This window comes from Triticum urartu, chromosome 5A (genome assembly GCF_056163025.1).
Source record: "Triticum urartu cultivar PI428250 chromosome 5A, HENAU_Tu73, whole genome shotgun sequence".
NCBI classification, from domain to species: Eukaryota; Viridiplantae; Streptophyta; class Magnoliopsida; order Poales; family Poaceae; genus Triticum; species Triticum urartu.
This window is the reverse complement of record NC_141877.1, coordinates 19,932,751-19,954,644: the sequence shown is the minus strand read 5'-3', so window position 1 is coordinate 19,954,644 and position 21,894 is coordinate 19,932,751. Positions and strand designations below refer to the sequence as shown.

Sequence of the window (21,894 nt, the reverse complement as noted above, 5' to 3'; positions counted from 1 at the left end):
GTCTCGCATCAAACAAGATCCAGATATAATGTTCATGCTTAACGCTGGCACCAAATAACAATTATTTAGGTCTAATACTAATCCTGAAGGGAGATGTAGAGGTAGCGTGCCGACCGCGATCACATCGACTTTGGAACCATTTCCCACGCGCATCGTCACCTCGTCCTTAGCCAATCTTCGCTTAATCCGTAGTCCCTGTTTCGAGTTGCAAATGTTAGCAACAGAACCAGTATCAAATACCCAGGTGCTACTGCGAGCATTAGTAAGGTACACATCAATAACATGTATATCACATATACCTTTGTTCACCTTCCCATCATTCTTATCCGCCAAATACTTGGGGCAGTTCCGCTTCCAGTGACCAGTCTGCTTGCAGTAGAAGCACTCAGTTTCAGGCTTAGGTCCAGGTTTGGGTTTCTTCTCTTGAGTAGCAACTTTCTTGCTGTTCTTTTTTAAGTTCCCCTTCTTCTTTCCTTTGCCCTTTTTCTTGAAACTAGTGGTCTTGTTGACCATCAACACTTGATGCTCCTTCTTGATTTCTACCTCCGCAGCTTTCAGCATTGCGAAGAGCTCGGGAATAGTCTTATTCATCCCTTGCATACTATAGTTCATCACGAAGCTCTTGTAGCTTGGTGGCAGTGATTGGAGAATTCTGTCAATGACGCAATCATCTGGAAGATTAACTCCCAATTGAATCAAGTGATTATTATACCCAGACATTTTGAGTATATGCTCACTGACAGAACAGTTCTCCTCCATCTTGCAACTATAGAACTTATTGGAGACTTCGTATTGCTCAATCCGGGCTTTTGCTTGAAATATTAATTTCAACTCCTGGAACATCTCGTATGCTCCATGACGTTCAAAACGTCGTTGAAGTCCCGACTCTAAGCCGTAAAGCATGGCACACTGAACTATCGAGTAGTCATCAGCTTTGCTCTGCCAGACGTTCATAACATCTGGTGTTGCTCCAGCAGCAGGCCTGGCACCCAGCGGTGCTTCCAGGACGTAATTCTTCTGTGCAGCAATGAGGATAATCCTCAAGTTACGGACCCAGTCCGTGTAATTGCTACCATCATCTTTCAACTTTGCTTTCTCAAGGAACGCATTAAAATTCAACGGAACAACAGCACGGGCCATCTATCTACAGTCAAACATAAACAAGCAAGATACTATCAGGTACTAAGTTCATGATAAATTTAGGTTCAATTAATCATATTACTAAAGAAATCCCACTTAGATAGACATCCCTCTAATCCTCTAAGTGATTACGTGATCCAAATCAACTAAACCATGTCCGATCATCACGTGAGATGGAGTAGTTTCATGGGTGAACATCACTATGTTGATCATATCTACTATATGATTCACGCTCGAACTTTCGGTCTCCAGTGTTCCGAGGCCATATCTGCATATGCTAGGCTCATCAAGTTTAACCCGAGTATTCTGCGTGTGCAAAACTGGCTTGCACCCGTTGTATGAAAACGTAGAGCTTATCACACCCGATCATCACATGGTGTCTCGGCACGACGAACTGTAGCAACGATGCATACTCAGGGAGAACACTTCTTGATAATTAGTGAGAGATCATCTTAAAATGCTACCGTCAATCAAAGCAAGACAAGATGCATAAAAGATAGACATCACATGCAATCAATATAAGTGATATGATATGGCCATCATCATCTTGTGCTTGTGATCTCCATCTTCGAAGCACCGTCGTGGTCACCATCTTCACCGGCGCGACACCTTGATCACCATCATAGCATCATTGTCGTCTCGCCAATCTTATGCTTCCACGACTATCGCTACCGCTTAGTGATAATGTAAAGCATTACAGCGCACTTGCATTGCATACAATAAAACGACAACCATATGGCTCCTACCAGTTGCCGATAACTTGGTTACAAAACATGATCATCTCATACAATAAAATTTAGCATCATGTCTTGACCATATCACATCACAACATACCCTGCAAAAACAAGTTAGACGTCCTCTACTTTGTTGTTGCAAGTTTTACGTGGCTGCTACGGGCTTAAGCAAGAACCAATCTTACCTATGCATCAAAACCACAACGATAGTTTGTCAAGTTGGTGCTGTTTTAACCTTCGCAAGGACCGGGCGTAGCCACACTCGGTTCAACTAAAGTTGGAGAAAGTGACACACGCTAGCCCCCTATGTGCAAAGCACGTCGGGAGAACCGGTCTCGCGTAAGCGTACGCGTAATGTCGGTCTGGGCCGCTTCGTCCAACAATACCGCCGAACCAAAGTATGACATGCTGGTAAGCAGTATGACTTATATCGCCCACAACTCACTTGTGTTCTACTCATGCATATAATATCAACACATAAAACCTAGGCTCTGATACCACTGTTGGGGAACGTAGTAATTTCAAAAATATTCCTACGCACACGCAAGATCATGGTGATGCATAGCAACGAGAGGGGAGAGTGTGATCTACGTACCCTTGTAGACCGACAGCGGAAGCGTTATGACAACGCGGTTGATGTAGTCATATGTCTTCACGGCCCGACCGACCAAGCACGGAAACTACGGCACCTCCGAGTTTTAGCACATGTTCAGCTCGATGACGATCCCCGGACTCCGATCCAGCAAAGTGTCGGGGAAGAGTTCCGTCAGCACGACGGCGTGGTGACGATCTTGATGTTCTACTGTCGTAGGGCTTTGCCTAAGCACCGCTACAATATTATCGAGGATTATGGTGGAAGGGGGCACCGCACACGGCTAAGAAAACGATCACATGGATCAACTTGTGTGTCTAGGGGTGCCCCCTGCCTCCATATATAAAGGAGCCAAGGGGGGTGCGACCGGCCCTAGTAGGAGGCGCGCAGGAGGAGTCCTACTCCTACCGGGAGTAGGACTCCCCTCCCTTTCCTTGTCCAAGTAGGAGAGGGGGAAGCAAGGGAGAGAGGAGAGGAAGGAAAGGGGGGGCGCCGCCCTCCCTCCTTGTCCAATTCGGACTAGGGGGAGAGGGGGCGCGCGGCCTACCCCTGGCTGCCTCTCCTCTTCTCCACTTTAGGCCCATGAGGCCCATTAACCTCCCGGGGGGTTCCGGTAACCCCCCGGTACTCCGGTTTTATCCGAAACTTCCCCGGAACACTTCCGGTGTCCGAATATAGCCGTCCAATATATCAATCTTTATGTCTCGACCATTTCGAGACTCCTCGTTATGTCCGTGGTCACATCCGGGACTCCGAACTAACTTCGGTACATCAAAACTCATAAACTCATAATATAACTGTCATCGAAACCTTAAGCGTGCGGACCATACGGGTTCGAGAACAATGTAGACATGACCGAGACATGTCTCCATTCAATAACCAATAGCGGAACCTGGATGCTCATATTGGCTCCCACATATTCTACGAAGATCTTTATCGGTCAGACCGCATAACAACATATGTTGTTCCCTTTGTCATTGGTATGTTACTTGCCCGAGACTCGATCGTCGGTATCTCAATACCTAGTTCAATCTCGTTACCGACAAGTCTCTTTACTCGTTTTGTAATACATCATCTCGCAACCAACTCATTAGTTGCAATGCTTGCAAGGCTTATGTGATGTGCATTACCGAGAGGGCCCAGAGATACCTCTCCAACAATCGGAGTGACAAATCCTAATCTCGAAATAAGCCAACCCAACATTTACCTTTGGAGACACCTGTAGAGCTCCTTTATAATCACCCAGTTACGTTGTGATGTTTGGTAGCACACAAAGTGTTCCTCCGGCAAACGGGAGTTGCATAATCTCATAGTCATAGGAACATGTATAAGTCATGAAGAAAGCAATAGCAACATACTAAACGATCGGGTGCTAAGCTAATGGAATGGGTCATGTCAATCACATCATTCTCCTAATAATGTGATCCCGTTAATCAAATGACAACACATGTCTATGGTTAGGAAACATAACCATCTTTGAGTAATGAGCTAGTCAAGTAGAGGCATACTAGTGACGTTCAGTTTGTCTATGTATTCATACAAGTATTATGTTTCCGGATAATACAATTCTAGCATGAATAATAAACATTTATCATGATATAAGGAAATAAAATAATAACATTATTATTGCCTCTAGGGCATATTTCCTTTAGAAACCTCTTCTGTCCTCCAGTGTGCGGCTGTCGAGGCTCCTCCTCGTCATCGCTATGCGGCCCCTTATCCTTATTTTCGGCAATTAACTTGCCGGCCTGCTTGAACACCCAACAATCCCTGTTGGTGTGATTGCCTGGCTTGTCTGGGGTGCCGTGTATTTGACACGAGCGATCGAGTATACGGTCCAAGCTGGACGGGCCCGGCGTACTTTGTTTGAATGGCCTTTTCCGCTGACCGGGTTTAGAGCCTTTGAATCCAGCATTGACTGCCGTATCCTCTGTATTTTCGCTGTTAATGCGGCGCTTATGCTTGTTGCGACATGACCTGTTATTACCGTCCTTGGTATCCGAGGTACCATGGTTCTTTGATATGTTATTACTGCAAGCTAGGCAGCTGTCTTCTCCCGCACAAAAGCGGGTCATGAGCGTCGTGAGGGCTGCCATAGATTTCGGCTTTTCCTGACCAAGGTGCCGGGCTAGCCACTCGTCTCGGATGTTGTGCTTGAAAGCCGCTAAGGCTTCCGCGTCCGGACAGTCGAAGATTTGATTTTTCTTTGTAAGGAACCGAGTCCAGAATTGCCTGGCCGATTCTTCTGGTTGCTGAATTATGTGGCTCAAGTCATCGGCATCTGGTGGTCGCACATAAGTGCCCTGAAAGTTGTCGAGGAACGCGGCCTCTAGATCTTCCCAACAGCTGATGGAGTCTGCTGGCAAGCTATTAAGCTAATGTCGTGCTGGTCCTTTGAGCTTTAGTGGGATGTATTTGATGGCATGTAAGCCATCACCGCGGGCCATGTGGATGTGGAGGAGGAAGTCCTCAATCCATACTGCGGGATCTGTTGTGCCGTCGTATGATTCAATGTTGACAGGTTTGAAACCTTCTGGGAATTGATGTTCCATTACTTCGTCTGTGAAGCATAAGGGGTGTGCGGCGCCTCTGTATTGGGCTATATCTCGACGCAGCTCGAATGGGTCGTGGCCGCTGTGTTCGGCCCGGCCGGATTTGCTTTTACTGTATCCGGCATGACGTTTATCGTCTCGCAGAGTGGTGCGCCTTCGTGATCGGTAGATCGATCTTGAATGCTTTGCTTTGTCTTCCAATATGTCTCGCAGGTCTGGCGTATCTCCCCATGCCTTTTTATTTGAGTGGCGTTGGGGTGGAGGCTGAGCTTTTGGCTGGAATGCCTCTCTGTCGCGGACACGCAGTGGCCGATCAACCATATCATATGCTTCTTCCTCTAGTCGGGGTAGTAACCTGCACCTTGGGTAACTCTTGGAAGGACGCTCGAGTTTATATTCCTCGGCCGCAAGGACTTCCCTCCATTTGTCCGCTAGCAGATCTTAATCAGCTTGAAGCTGCTGCTGCTTTTTCTTCAGGCTATTTGCCGTGCCTATTAGCCGGCGCTTGAAGCGCTCTTGTTCGACGGGATCCTCTGGGACGGGGAATTCATCATCGCCGAGGCTTGCCTCGTCTTCGGAGGGAGGCATGTAATTGTCATCCTCCGCCTCTCCACCAGCCGCTCTCTCTGGAGAGCTGGCTCCTTCATCCTCCTGCTCTAAATCTTGCTGGAGGGGTTGGTCGTTGTCTCCGGCGCTATCCGCAGTGTTATTATCTCCTGTGCCGGTATCACCACTTTTGCTTTGGCGGGACTTAGAGCGGCGTCGTTGATGTCGGCACTTGGGTTGCTTCTTGGAGGGGTCATCCTCCGCTGTCTCGTCGGCGTTGCCTTCATTGGGTGCATCCACCATGTATATGTCGTATGACGAGGTGGCTTTCCAGTGCCCTAGAGGCGCTAGTTCGTGTTCGTCTCCTACATTGTCGTCCATACCGTTGATGTCTTCGGAGTCGAAGTCGAGCATGTCGGTTAAATCATCGATAGTGGCTACGAAGTGGGTGGTGGGTGGGCGTCGAATTTCTTCATCTTCCGCATCCCAATCATGCAGGCCATAATCCGGCCAGGGCTCTCCTGATAAAGAGAGAGTCCTTAGTGAATTCAGAATGTTGCCGAAGGGCAAGTGCTGAAAGATATCCACGGCCGTGAATTCCATGATCAGCGCCCAATCGGATTCAATTGGCAGGGGCGCGGATGGTTCGGAGTCCGGAAAAGAGTCCGGCACCTTGGAGTCACGGGCTTCGCAGAGGATGAGGTTGGTGTTCGGCTCGATCACCGTTGAGACTACCGCCCCCGAGACGGTGTCTAGCCATCCGTCCTCGATTGGCGCAATTGGCTCCGAGCTAAGGATCGGAGCTGGTGCGGGCGCGGCCTCCGGGCTGCTGTTCGGCGGCAGAGCTAGGTCATACCCATCGCGACAGTGCGTCGCGCCCGGCTGTGGCTCGAATCCGTTGAAGATCAAATCTCCGCGGATGTCGGCCGTGTAGTTCAGATTTCCAAATCTGACCTGATGGCCAGGGGCGTAGCTTTCAATCTGCTCCACATGGCCAAACGAATTAGCCCACGGTGCAAAGCCGCCGAAGACGAAGATCTGTCCTAGGAGAAAAGTCTCACCCTGGACCACATCACTATCGATGATAGTACGAGCCATCAAGCCTAACGGCGACGACACAGAGGAACTCTCGATGAAAGCACCAATGTCGGTGTCAAAACCGGCGGATCTCGGGTAGGGGGTCCCAAACTGTGCGTCTTGGTCGGATGGTAACAGGAGGCAAGGGACACGAAGTTTTACCCAGGTTCGGGCCCTCTTGATGGAGGTAAAACCCTACGTCCTGCTTGATTAATATTGATGATATGGGTAGTACAAGAGTAGATCTACCACGAGATCAGAGAGGCTAAACCCTAGAAGCTAGCCTATGGTATGATTGTATGTTGTGATTGTTGTCCTACGGACTAAAACCCTCCGGTTTATATAGACACCGGAGAGGGCTAGGGTTACACAAGGTCGGTTACAAAAGGAGGAGATATCCATATCCGTATTGCCTAGATTGCCTTCCACGCCAAGTAGAGTCCCATCCGGACACGAGACGAAGTCTTCAATCTTGTATCTTCATAGTCTAACAGTCTGGCCAAAGGATATAGTCCGACTGTCCGGAGACCCCCTAATCCAGGACTCCCTCAGTCCCCCCCATGGGCTAAACCCTCTGGTTTATATAGACACCAGAGGTACCTAGAGTTACATATGGCTGGTCATCGTTAGAGGATAAACTTGCCGGTTTCTCTAACAAGACTTGGGGGATACACCAAGTCTTTGGGGATCTCCTTCCATGGTGCGGGGTCTCATGAAGTCTAGCCCTCCTTTGATGAATCAAGAGGGGCCCACCATTACGGTCCATGAGAGATAGGCTGGCAGCCCGAGGACCCCTTAGTCTAGGACACTCTCATAGGTTTCGAGTACGACAACTCCATTTCCACGACATGAGTCATCTCTGCTACTACGTCGGTCTCATTCAGGGGTGCTCAATGAAGGGCGGACATCTCAGGAACATGAAACGGCCTTTGCCTTGGGTTCAATGCCCAAGGAGAATTTTTACCGGACATCATCCCATACAGATGGCATTCCTCACACACTCAAGGTGAGGGATCTCACCCCTATCTCTCCATCGAGGGATCCTTATGTAATAATTGTCGTAGCTGTTAAAGTTTGATGACTAGTATCACGTATCTAGTGAAGTTGATGTTGCTATGCTTCATGCATGACATTAGCGTCTGAGTGTCATGATTTCATATCTAAACCAAATGTGTTTTCATAAATGTTTATGTGTTGGGATCATATCTGCAAGTTGTATGCATCTATTACTATTCTGAACCAGAGAACTCGAAGTGACAATAATTGGGGTATCAAAGTGAATGATTGTAATTTGGTTATTACAATCTCATTGATTATTAATGCTTTGCTTGGATTTGTAAAAGGAGTGCCTTAGTTACCCTTAATGTTCATTACAATCTTGCGGAAATGCGAGGGTAGGACCGAACATGTTGTGCAAGATCTTATTGCAAGCACGTACGACTACGTACAGAATACATGCCTGCATGAGTTGATGATTTGACTACTATCATCGTATGTTACCACTATTACATTTATATCATTGTTGCTCTGTTTAAGATAAGAAAAAAAATGTATTGTACACTTTACGATTGGTATCAAACTCGGAGTTAGATACCCATTAGCTAATATTTTCTCTTGTTTAGCAGCTTGAGTATGTCTTGGAAGATTTTTCTTCTCTTTGCGTGCATTTCTCTTTGTCTCTTTCTTGCTTTCTATTCTTGGGGATCCATTTCTCTCCCTGAGAGGCTTGGGGGACAAAATGCAAAAAAGTCATCAGATTGTCCACAATTGTGACACTTTATTTCTCTAAGACTTGTCCTTTTGCCTTCATACCGTGACATTGAACCATCATATCTTGACTTTGAGTAGCGTCGGTCATTGCTTTTAAATTTTCGCTTTGGTCAGTGAGTATGCCCCCCTGAAGGTTGAGCACGATCAATATGTGGTTCCTCATTGTCTAGCTAAAAAATGCTAGAATTGGTTGTAGATTTGCATCTTTGGCCCCATTTGTTGCGCAAGGTGTGAGATTGCATTTGACATGTAGTATTAGATGTAATCCTATCATAGAGGAGTAACACTCGGATGTTTTGCTTGTAAAAACGAAGTTTTGCTTCTAAAAAAGAAGTTTTGCTCATGGCATCATAAGCTAAACCCTATTCCTCGATGATGACGAGTTATTTGATCACATGAACATGCACAATTAATCTGTGTGTTCGATGCATCACCACCCCCGACAACAGCCACTGATGCATGGAGGTTGCAGTCGGACGCACGTTGATCCCACACAAGCCACACACATTGTCTTTGCCATCGCCGCCGCCAGCCTCATAGCGAGTGGTGGGGCCAGGGGGCAAACGGGGCCCTAGTCCTCGCTAACACCTTAGATTTGTTCCTAATAATCTCTTGAACGGCCCAAATTTTAATATATACTAGATAATTATTTGTGCATTGCAACATGTGCAAATATCTACAGCATGTTAGCCCACGATTACCTTTCATATAATTGTGATTGTCTAATTAGTTATTTATCAAATTATATCCGTGATATACCTACCTAAATAAATTTGAAGATTTTATTTGGTGATGAATCCGTAAGAACTTTTTTCTTGAACATAGAGCAGATGCTCATACATACGTACATACACTCTTCTGTATTAAAGCACACAGACCCTATCCTATGAGTACCTCCGACAAATTGAGCTCGCACATCATCATCTTGAGATTGATGAAGTCAGACGCATAGTCGACGGGAATATCTCCTCCCGCTGAACACACATCGCCGGATGGCCTGTAATAAATCCAGGTAAATGATAGCACCAATGTTAAGTATGAACTTGAACACTGGTGGGCAGAGAAGATCACTATCCTCATAACCATCCAACCACAGGTTGGTTCGCGACATAGTAAGAAGTTAATGTCTTGCCAAAGTAAAAATAATTTTATTTGGTAATTAAATAAAATATTAGAGGAAAAGGAAAATGTCTACAAAGGACGAGCTGAACGAGAGAACCTTAAGTAATTTTTATTAAGTATAAGGAGTGAATCTGCACTTAAAATAAGTCTACATTCATCGGTGTGTAGTTCGTACTTAAATGCCTAAAAACACATATATTTAGAAACGGAGGGAGTAATTTGCATTTCCAAAAAAAGAGATCATAATATGAACTTTTAGTGCACCCGGTTGTGTCACGCACAGTTGTCCCCAACGGTCATTCGACGGGAGACAGCCACATCCGATGCGGAAAGAAGAAGCAAGTAATGGTACGGGGCCCGTTAGCCGCGTGGCCCCTCACGCAGCGAGGCATACGCTCATGCCCTGGCCGTCCACGTTTATCTATAAATACCCTCGCACAGAGAATGGGGAAAGCATAGTGTAAAAGAGCGGAGAACGTCGTACCTCTTTCGAGGCGACGGTTTCGTGTTAATATAGGCAGGGGCATATCCCTGATAAGCATACAAGGTTGTTGAGATTACATCTTAAGGTACAAGGAAAGTAGAGATAAGATATACATGAGGAGATTACAACCATATACTCTAACCAACCTAGACCGAAGCCTATCTCAACTAAACCGGTGCCTGGTGCGCCCCTTGGACCTGAATATTGCATGGTTTAACACCCTCCCATAATCACAACTTGGACAAGTTGAGATTACGCTTAAATTCTTCAAAACCTTTGGTAGGCAAAGCTTTAGTGAAGTCATCTGCAACTTGATCTTGAGACCGAATGAACCGAATATCCAGCTTTTTGTCTGCAACTCTTTCTCTGACAGAGTGAAAATCTATTTCAATATGTTTTGTTCTTGCATGAAATATTGGGTTTGTAGAAAGATAGGTGGCACCCAAATTGTCACACCATAAGCATGGAGCCTGTTTACTATGTATTCCAAGCTCCTTCAATAATGACTGAACCCAAATAATTTCTGCAGTAGCTTTTGCTAGTGCTTTGTATTCTGCTTCTGTGCTGGATCTAGACACAGTAGCTTGTTTCTTAGCACACCATGAGATTAAATTTGGACCAAAGAACACTGCAAAACCACCTGTTGAGCGTCTTTCATCAAGGCAACCTGCCCAATCAGAGTCAGAAAAGGCACTTACAAGTGTTGATGGTGACTTGGTGAAGGTGAGTCCAACACTGGAAGTGTTCTTGACATATCTAAGTATGCGTTTTGCAGCTGTCAGATGTACTGTAGTGGGTGCATGAAGGAACTGACATACTTTGTTCACAGCAAAGGAAATATCAGGCCTAGTCAGAGTTAAATATTGCAGTGCACCAACCATACTTCTGTACCTGGTGCTGTCCTCTTGATTCAAGAGTTTCCCTTCTGTTAAGGATAGTTTCTCAGAGCTGGATAGAGGTGTTGGAGCTGCCTTGCAGCCTTGCAACCCTGCTCTTGCTACAAGATCAATGGCATATTTTTCTTGAGACAAGTGAAGCTCATCCCCACTTCTTTTAACTTCAATGCCAAGGAAGTAGTGCAAGCCTCCTAGATCCTTAAGAGCAAACTCAGAGTTCAAATCCTTGAGCAGTGCTGAAATAGCTTCATCAGATGAGCTTCTGATAATAATGTCATCAACATATATGAGTACAAATATAGATGTATTTGACTTGTTGAAAATAAACAGTGAGGTGTCAGACTTGGACGGAGCAAACCCAAGTCCTTGAAGCCTTAAACTCAACCGAGAATACCATGCTCTAGGAGTTTGTTTTAATCCATATAGAGCCTTGTCAAGCTTGCATATGTGGAGGGGTTTTTGTCTGTTTTCAAACCCAGGAGGTTGTTTCATGAACACTTCCTCTGCAGAACACCATGAAGAAACGCGTTCTGAACATCTAGCTGGCATAGACTCCATCCTCTGGATACGGCAATAGACAAAACGAGACGAATAGTAGCAGCCTTTACTACAGGACTAAAAGTATCCTCATAATCTAGACCATATCTTTGTTTAAAACCTTTTGCAACTAGTCTAGCCTTATAACGATCTATGGTGCCATCAGACTTCTTTTTAATTCTGAAGACCCATTTACAATCTATAACATTTTTACCTTTGCCTTGACGTGCTGGAACTAAGTGCCAAGTTTTGTTTTTGTGGAGCGCCATGTATTCATCCTCCATAGCCTTCTGCCACTTTGGATCGCCTAGAGCTTTTGCAACAGAGTGTGGGATATCTGGTTCAGGTGAAACACAAGCAAGTCCAAACTTGGCTAAAGACTTGTAATTTTTGGGTTGAGTTACTCCCCTCTGAAGCCTAGTGCGAGGTGGTGAAGAAGGATCCGCAGAAGATCCAGCGCCAGGAGCGGCTGCAGGCTCGCTGGGCGAGGACATGCAGACCGGATCTTCTGTGGCCGGCGCACGTGGAGCTGAAGAAGAAGTCGCTGCAGAGGATCCCGATCCAGCTGGGGGCGCATGATGGTGCAATGATTGCACCGGTGGGACGGGGACTGCAGCGTGATCCACACCGGAGTCAGCGCCCGTATCCAGCCGTGATGGGCGCCGCACGTAGCATCGCGTGTCGGGGCCAAACCGACCAGGTGTGGGGCCAGACGCGGGGCCGGGCGCGGAACCAGGCACGGGCGGCTGGAGTTGGCGCCGCGTGGCGCTGGTGGGTTGGCGCGGAGCGGCCACCGGGCGGTCCACCGAGCCGCTGGTGGCGTGTGGCGACGCGGGGCTCGAGGCGGATCGGCCTGGTGCGGAGGGCGCGGATCCCGCGGGGGCCAGGGCGGCAGACTGGCGCAGGAGTGATCCCGAGGCTGATGCGCCTGGATCCCGAGGGAGATCTGCTTCGATGCTGCTGCTGTTTTGTTCAGGAAGCATAAAATGATAATTTGGGCTGATTTCTTCACCATTTTCTGCACAATTTTTTTCTGTTGCATCACAAGACACAAGACCATCATTAGTAAGAGGATTAGTCAACAATTGATCATCAGTGTCTAAAACATCCCCATTGTCATGCCCGGTGAGATGTGAAGGTAGAAGAAGAATCTCCTTTTGAAGAAGGGCTCTGGCGTTTGGATGAAGTTGTGCAAAAGGGAAAACAGTTTCATCAAACACAACGTCACGGGAAATATAGACACGTCCAGTGGATACATCAAGACACTTGACACCCTTATGTTGTGGACTATAGCCCAAAAAAACACACTATTTTGATCTGAACATGAGTTTGCGGTTGTTGTATGGCCGAAGATTTGGCCAACACGCACACCCAAATACTCCTAGAGATGTGTAATCTGGTTTTGTATGAAGGAGACGTTCTACTGGAGATTCATTGTTGATGACTCTACTTGGCAACATGTTTATGAGGTGGACTGCGGTGAGAAAGGCCTCATCCCAGAATTTCAAAGGCATAGAGGCAGCAGCAAGTAAGGCCAGGCCGACATCAACTATATGCCTGTGCTTGCGCTCAGCTGATCCGTTTTGCTGGTGAGCATGGGGGCATGACACGTGGTGTGATATGCCAATTTGCTGAAAAAAGGAGTTGAGGTTGCGGTACTCCCCTCCCCAATCGGATTGGAGAGCTAGGATTTTGCAATCAAACTTTCTTTCTACTAGTGCTTGAAAGTTGTGAAAAACTTGAAAAACATCATATTTCTTTTTGATGAGATAGATCCATGTGTACTTGCTATAGTCATCGATAAAACTTACGTAATAAGTGTGTCTGCCAACTCATTTTGGGGCAGGACCCCAAATATCGGAAAAAATGAGCTCAAGAGGTTTGGTGGAGATGCTTGTAGACACAGGATAGGGTAATTGATGACTTTTAGCACACTGACATAATCACAAATTGTTTCACGATCTCGCTCACCAACAAACGGGAGCTTATTCTTTTTAAGCAAGTGTTCAACTAAACAAAAGGATGCATGCCCTAATCTATCATGCCACCGTGTTGAAGAGACTTTGGTGACACCATAGGATTGTTTATTCAATCTCCTAAGCTCCGGAATCAACGGGTACAGCCCTCGAACACATCTACCTCGATACAGAATTTTCGTCGTGACCCGATCCTTGATCAAAAAGAAAGACGGATAAACTCAAGGAATACATGATTGTCAATGGCAATGCGATGAACTGAAAGGAGATTTTTCGAAGCACTAGGGACATGCAAGATTTTTCTTAGACGAATATTTCTATGGGGGGTTTTAAGCACTGAATGACCAACGTGGCTAATGCTCATACCTTCTCCGTTGGCAGTGTGAACTTGGTCTTGCCCACGGTACTTTTCACGAACTATCACCTTTTCCAGCTCGCTCGTGATGTGGTCAGTTGCGCCACTGTCCACATACCAGTTCATGTCGATGCCGTAGGAGCCATCAGCAGCACCTGCAACTTTCTCATCTTGTGAGGATTCGCCATCATCTTCATAGCGATACCAGCAGTCGCAGGCGGTGTGGCCTAGCTTGCCGCATATTTGGCATCGCGGCGCATCAGGGTTGGCGCGAGGCCTGCCACCACGGCGGCCCCTATTGTTGTTGTTGTTGGATGGCCGCCCGCCGCCACCATGAGAGGAGTTGCCGCCGCCACTGTTTCCACCAGATGGCGGCTTGCCCTTGCCGCGCGGAGGTCCACGATAGCGTGAACCGCCACCACCGCGACCGCTGCCACGAGAGACCATGTTAGCAGATGACTTGAAGCCCCCGCCCGAGTTGTTGTTGTAGAGGGCGAGGCGCTGATCAAAGTTGCTCATTTGAGCGTAGAGGTCGTCGATGCTGATGGTGTCGGTGCGCGCGTCGTTGGTGGAGACGAGGGGTTGGTACTCCATGTCGAGGCCGGCGGTGATGTAGGAGACAAGCTCATCGTCATCGATGGGCTTTCCGGCAGCTGCGAGCTCATCGGCAAGCGCTCTCATCTGGGCGAAGTAGGCCGCAACAGATTGCGTCCCCTTCTGCGCCGTGGAGAGAGCAACCCGGATGTTGTTGACGCGGGCTCAGGACTGCAATGAGAACATGTGGGCGAGAGATGCCCAAAGCTCGTGCGGCGTGGCGATGGAGGTAACCTGCACGAGGACTTCTTTGGTGAGAGTATTGAGCAAGTATCCAAGTACCTGCTGCCCTTCTTTGAACCAGATGGGATGGAGAGGGTTCGGTGTCTGCTCTTCTTTCCCGTCTTTGTCCTTCGTGACGAGGATCTTGACAGGTTCCGGCATGGAGCCGTCGGCGTAGCCGAAGAGGCCAGCCCCTCTCAGTTGCGGTGTCACCTGCGCACGCCACAGGACGTAGTTGGTGCGGGTGAGCTTTTCTGCAACCTGCCCAAGGGAAGCCTGGACGGTGCTGGAGGAGGACGACATGGCTGGCGATGGATGGGTTTTGCTAGATGCGATGGATAGAGGTGGCTCTAATACCATGTAAAAGAGCGGAGAACGTCGTACCTCTCTCGAGGCGACGGTTTCGTGTTAATATAGGCAGGGGCATATCCCTGATAAGCATACAAGGTTGTTGAGATTACATCTTAAGGTACAAGGAAAGTAGGGATAAGATATACATGAGGAGATTACAACCATATACTCTAACCAACCTAGACCGAAGCCTATCTCAACTAAACCGGTCCGTGGTGCGCCCCTTGGACCTGAATATTGCATGGTTTAACACACAGCAGGCACACCCATCTACTCCATCGATCAGTCGGGAGGAATAGAGTGAGAGAGCAGATTCACGTTTGTGCGAGGGAAGTGATGGCATCTCGCAAGCTCGCTGGACGGACATGTGCGGAGGACTCGTCCCCGGCGATGGAGGAGGAGGCAAGGACGCTGCGGTTCGGGAGGAAGCGGTTCAGCCAGGTTGCGTCAGATGCGCCGGCGGACGGCCTAAACATGGTGAAGAAGGTGAGGTTTCTTTCTCATTTTTGCTTGTTTCATCCATCTGCGTCTGCATGAAGGGATAAGTTGGGTGCTAGGCTGCTAGCTTAATTACATGTGTTTGCCGGTGGCGCAGCAGAAGAAGGGAAGGCCAGGACGGCCGGGCGAGATCCACGAGGCTGAAGGGTCGGGCTCCGGCGAGCTGGAGAGAGGGGGATCGTCCTCGTGTTCGCAAGGGAAGGTGAGGTCATCGACTGTGAAACTTGGTCTTCGTTTTGGGTGCTACCTTACCATGGCATACATCTAGCTAGCCGTGGTGGTCATTTCAGGAACTATATTTGTTTTATGGTGCAGATCCCGGAGATCAGCGTCCAGATCCTGGAGGCTGAGATCTCCAACGGAGGGAGATTCACGCGCAGCAGCGCCCGCGCGGACATGATGAAGAAGAAGAAGGCGCCAACCGCCTACGGAGAAGCTGTACCACGCAGGGTGACACGCAGCGGCTCCAAGATGATGAAGGCGGCCATGGGCGTGGAGGCGGAGGGTGAGACCCCCGTGGTGGCGGCGGACGACGGAACCGGCAAGGTGAGTACAGACTGAAACATCCATGTTCCCGGCCCGTCCGTCCGTGTTTCTTTCCATTCTCAGCGTGGCCGGCATTTCTTGTGTTTTTGGAAGCTTAATCGGCTAATATAACTTTCCATATATATTTGCATTCAGGAGCAGCCACCACCGTGTGACCGCGACGAGGGGGCGGCAACGTGCCGTGAGAGGACATGCTCTAGTGCCGCCTGCGCCAACAAGCACAGGTACGTACCATGTCGTCTGGCCCTTGCTATCTAGCGATCGGTCCATCACAATATATAGCTAGCTTAGCTTGTCGTGCATATACACCTGTGGTCTCATTGTTATATAATTTATTGATATGTAATTGGTCGATGTATTCTTAATTCTAGCTTCATACGTAGGTGCGAAGGGCTCTCAGAGTGCCAAATCTGCAAGGAAAGGAATGCACGTTACTTGTTGCATTACCTTCTTCCATGCTTGTCAGATATGAATAAGGAGCAGCTAGCTGAGAGGCAGATCGAGGCCAAGATGACAGGTGAATACGTATATATATTTTGACGGACATCATGAACAGTCTACTATTGTACCACCAGCAGCCCGGGACTTGAGATCTATATATTATAAGCCGCTTGTTATTTTTTTGTGCTAATTAATCTCTTTTTACTTATTCCCACAAATTCACAGGGGTGTCATCATACCATCTACGCATAGAACAAGCCGTGTTCGACAAAGATGACAGGGTCTACTGGTACGCCTTGATCCTACATAAATCATGATTCTACCAGTAGATTCCGTCGATCCAATCTTTAATGTAATGTGTGCATTACATTTTTCTTTTCTTTGTAGCAATAATTGCGACACATCAATTTACGATCTCCACAGAAGGTGCCCAGACCCGGAGTGCGGCTACGAGCTATGCGTCCTCTGCTGCAAGGAGCTCCGCGAGAACAACCTCCGAGGCTGTTGTGAGGAGATGGAGGACGACTACCCGGACAATGGACCCGACTACTTGCATGGAGGCAATCCACAGATGTGCTCCTCGTCGGCAGGCAAAGGTCAAGACATTGCAAGAGAGTCAAAGAAACTTAAAATAGCTAAGTGGGTAGCGAACGTAGCTGCCAATGGTGGCAGCATCCCTTGCCCTCCCGCCGAGCTCGGGGGCTGTGGCCGCCTGACTCTTGAACTGAGACGGCTCTTCCCGGAGGACTGGCTTACACATCTCGAGGCAGAAGCCACAGCGTACAAACACTTCTTGCCCGCTTCTGATGTGGCAAGTGCCGATGATGCATGCAGCTGCCTTTGCAGTTTGTCTATGGAGAAAAGGAGACCTGCGTCCAGGGATAACTCAAATGATAATTGGCTGTATTACCCGGTGTCAGACGCTGCAAAGCCGGATGACCTCAAGCACTTCCAGAAACATTGGGTGAGGGGAGAGCCAGTCGTTGTTCGAGGCATCCTGGGTAAGATGTCAGGTTTGAGCTGGGAGCCACGGACCATGTGGTCTCAGATACATAGTGATGATAGGGCTTCAGATATTGTGAACGTGAAGGCTATCGATTGCCTTAGTGGCTGTGAGGTGAGCAGCATTTTTCTCCTTTTATCACTAGATTTGCATGATATAGTACTCCGTCCAATTGTCTAAATCTGTCTTAAAATATACTATTTGCACTAATAGATGGAAATAACATACATAATTAAATCTCAAACAATAGTTCTCAGTTCTTGGAATTAATACAATACCAGAGTTCCAATAGAGAGTCCCTAGCTAGTTGAGAAAAGCAACAGATTGAACATATAAAGGGTTCAGTGCCTTCTATGTATCTATTTATATCACATGCAATTGAGTTCATGCCCTTCAAGTATGTTTTTCCATCCTTATGAAAAGATGAAGAGGAAAAGTTAATTTGTTTAAGCTTCTTTCTCAGGTTGAAATACCCAATACCAACTTCTTCAAAGGGTACTACAAAGGTCGAAGTTATGGTAATGGTTGGCCAGAGATGCTCAAACTGAAGGATTGGCCTACTTCAAATCAATTTGAAGATCTCTTACCAAACCATGCAGAAATGTATACGACTTCATTACCTTTTCAACCATACACCAACCCGAATTTTGGCTCCCTTAATATTGCAACTTTCCTTCCTAACGACGTCCACAAGGTTGATTTGGGCCCAAAATCATACATAGCATATGGTATTTCACAAGAACTTGAACGAGGAGATTCTTTTACAAAGCTTCACTGTGACATGACTGATGCGGTAAGTGAGATAGATAAGTGTCTACAACTATAACCGAAAGAATTCCTCCATTCTATAATTCTTTTGAAATTAGTATGCATTATTTATTATTCTGTGTGAAATAGCCATCCTAATATACTTACTAGCTAGTTGTTTTATCCAGTTTTAATGTTTTGTTCTAATATTAGGTGAATGTACTGATGCATACTGCCAAGGTTCCCGCTTATTTGAGGCAAGAAAGTGCCATCGCTGATCTGAAATTAAAGCACATGGCCCAAGACAAAAATGAATTATGCAGTGATGAAATAGACAGGGATGGCTATGCAAAACACAATACATCAGCTGAACATATGGAGTGTCAAGAGGGTGATCTTTGGGATATATTCAGAAGAGAGGATGTCCCAAAATTGAATGAATATTTGACAAACCACTCAAAAGAGTTTCGTCATATACATTGTTCTCAAGTCAGAAAGGTTGGTACTTTTGGTAACAGAAGTACATGTACTCCCTGTCATCTATCATATTGACTTCCGATTTCATATATTGGTGCAGGTGTATAACGCAATGCACGACGAAACGTTTTATCTGACGGAACACCACAAGAGGAAGCTTAAACTTGAATTTGGTGAGCCGTAATACCTGCATAATCACTCAATACGTGAGAAGATTCAAATAAAAGTGAACTAAAGTCTTATACTTATATCTTTCCAAATTGCTAATGCGTTTCAGGAGTAGAGCCTTGGACTATAGTACAAAAGCTTGGAGAAGCTGTTTTCATACCAGCCGGTTGTCCACATCAAGTACGAAATCTTCAGGTATATATCTCCTGAACACACTATAGATATAGACATGATCATATTTGACGGCAAAAAATGGTTTATTATTTCTGTAACATGTAACTGATTGTGTTCTTCTATTACTTTTGTAGTCTTGTACCAAGGTTGCTCTAGACTTTGTTTCCCCTGAGAATGTTAGACAATGTATGATGCTGAATGAAGATTTCCGCTTATTACCCAAAGACCACAGATCAAAGGAAGACAAACTAGAGGTAAACCTTTTTACATGAATATGTTAACCCTATGTTTTAGTGCAAACATAGTTTAACTGAATTATGTTCCAGAACCCAAACTCAATCATATTGGGCTCTCTGACTACATGCTTGTTGATTCCAGATTTCTACTTGCATGTGCCTTTGCTTGAGGAAGTGTGATAAACATATTATGTACAAAATGCAGGTCAAGAAGATGATCGTATATGCTGTTAATCGTGCCATTCAGACCTTAAAAGACAATCTGAAACAGTTTCTCCCGGAAAGGAGTGACTCCGCACGAAGCCCTTTATTATCCGATTTGCAGTTCTTGCTAGACAATTTGTGACATGCTTTCTCCTTGAGGGAAGAAAATAAATTTTCTTAGAATGAAGATGTAAACTAGGAGGAAAAGTGCTTACAGATCACATCCAGGTGCAGTAGAAAATAGTGGTTAAACTTATTTAGTATAGCATTTATTTAAGGCACTTGGACCAAAAATTGAAATATTAAGATGAGATTTGAATTATGTACTCTTCGTTTTGCAAACAAAGTGTTACAATTGCTTCGTGGACCATGGCGGGGAAGATTCCTAGAAGCCATCTTTTCCAATAATTTCAACAGCTCTGTGTTAAATAGCTTAGTTATTAATAAAAATTATGTAATATAATCCTGGGAGGTTGCTGGACGAAGAAACATAGTCTCATCGGTTATTTTTTAAGGAAGACAGTAGGGGTTCTCTATTGTGTATTTTTTTTACAAGTTTGTATATGAAAAAAAAAGTACAACGTAAAAGGGTCGGTCAGCTTAGGCTAATCTTGTTGCATGAGTTGTCATTTGTAATCGTCATAGAGGTATATGGACCCATGTTGGTTATTTTCAGTCTTGGTGCTCTTCCAGGTGCTGCAAATTTGTGACATGCTTTCTCCTTGACGCAACAAAATTACTTTTCTTAGAACTATGATGTGAACTAGGAGGAAAAGTCACTACAGACCACATCCAGGTGCTGCAAAATAGAGCGGTTAAATTATTTAATATAGCATGTATTGAGGCGCTTGGAGCTAGAATTATTTCACAGTAATATTAAGATAAACATTTCAATTGTGTACGGTTCATTTTGTAAACAATTTTTTGCAATTGCTTTGTGGTAGGGAAAGATTCCTAGAAGCCATGTTTCCTTGATAATTTCAACAACGCTATCTTGAATAGCTTAGTTAATTAAAATGTATTTATGTAAGATAATCGTAGGAGGTTGTGGGATTGGAGAAATGAACTATAATTTCGTGGCTTTTTTAAGGAAGAAAGTTGGTTTCTCTATTGTGTTTTCTTAATTTTATATGAAAAAATGTACTGCATAAAACGGCCTGACAGCTTAGCCTTATCTCGTTGCATGAGAAGTCATTTTTATCCGTCATAAAGTTATGGACCCATGTTGGTTATTTTCAGTGTTGATGCTCTTCCATTTCCCCATTTTTATATCTTTTCAACATATTAACACTTACAATCATGAATAAATGATTATATAATTACGGAGACCTAGAAACATCTTGATTAGATGTTTCATGAAGGAATTAATGTGCAAATCTCCCCTCCAGGCTTGGGCAGGGAGCCCGTGGATTCGCCTCCCCTCTGTCGGCCGCTCCGATAGCTGGTGGAGTGGAGGAGAATCTTGGTGTCTGCGCTCCGGTTAGTAGTTTAGGTTATGGTGATTTAGTCCTCGCAGGTGCAGTGCTCGGGTGGATGGTGGTGCTTCTTATTCTAGATTGTCTTCTGAGATACAATCCTCCTCGAATCCATCCATCTAGACGTAGTTGACGGAGCTCTGGCGTAGAATCATGTCATCTCCTTAGGACAGTGAAGTTGGCATTTCTCGTCATGTCCCGAGATTGGTGTCAGGTGCTTCAGTTCTATTTAAGGGTTCAACGATGATGGTTGCGGCTCTAGTGCGTTGGTCCTTTATGGGAACGTGCATGAGGACTTCCCAGATGTCATTGACAAGGCCAAGCCTGCTTCCGTCGCAGCGCAGCTACTGCGGCACAGCGGCGGCTCGTTCCAGGGGCGATAGTGGTCGACCGGTGGTCTCAGAATCTCAATATATTTTGTATTTTGTTTGAGGTGCTTTGTATTTCCAGTGACATTTGATAAAAGATCTAGATATTTTTTGCAAAAAAACAATAAAATGGTTACGGACAGACCACTACCATGACTCTTTGGTAAAAACTCCCAATGTATTATATGCATGAAAATATGCTCTCCCAAAGTTTACGAACCTTCAAAATGCTAGCTCTCCTTCCTCGGGTGCATGTTGCAGCGTTTCTCGATCCATATAAATTCTCTAGGTACGAGGCAAGAGAGATGTTATCCGGAGCAAATATATCTAATGCCGGCTCCTTCGTATGGACGCCGACCACCCTGAACTTTCATGGATGCCTCCCCTCCTCTTATGCAACACGAAACAAAGTTCAGAAGGACCACCACCGGTAGCTAGTGCTAAGTATATTATTTCTCCACTTTCCATCACATTAATCTTTTGGGATAGATAGTTAATTGAATGTATTTTAACATCGTATCAGATCAGGGGTAGCCATGTAGTTTTCTCAATCATTTATCCATACCCATGTTGGGCAGCCATTGAGGCGTTGATTAATTCATATCCACA

At 46.0% G+C, this 21,894-nt stretch overlaps 2 protein-coding genes and 1 pseudogene across 2 annotated transcripts; 1 reads left to right on the top strand and 2 right to left on the bottom strand.

Moving 5' to 3' along the window:
- Positions 1-10,247: 10,247 nt before the first annotated feature.
- Positions 10,248-14,462, bottom strand: LOC147967585 (uncharacterized). The gene is made up of 3 exons (XM_087523186.1): positions 13,793-14,462; positions 11,665-12,483; positions 10,248-11,416 (listed from the first exon to the last, which is right to left on the bottom strand). The coding sequence occupies exons 1-3, from the start codon at positions 14,460-14,462 to the stop codon at positions 10,248-10,250; spliced, it is 2,658 nt and encodes an 885-aa protein (XP_087379312.1).
- LOC147967586 (small nucleolar RNA Z247) lies at positions 14,285-14,423 on the bottom strand (annotated as a pseudogene).
- Positions 14,463-16,418: 1,956 nt separating the features above from the next.
- On the top strand, positions 16,419-21,300 carry LOC147967584 (lysine-specific demethylase JMJ26-like). The gene is made up of 10 exons (XM_087523185.1): positions 16,419-16,509; positions 16,659-16,722; positions 16,821-17,550; positions 17,900-18,229; positions 18,397-18,681; positions 18,761-18,833; positions 18,938-19,023; positions 19,137-19,256; positions 19,444-19,508; positions 21,180-21,300. Exons 1-10 carry the CDS (start codon positions 16,461-16,463, stop codon positions 21,298-21,300), a joined length of 1,923 nt encoding a protein of 640 aa, XP_087379311.1. The 5' UTR covers positions 16,419-16,460.
- The last annotated feature ends 594 nt before the right edge of the window (positions 21,301-21,894 follow it).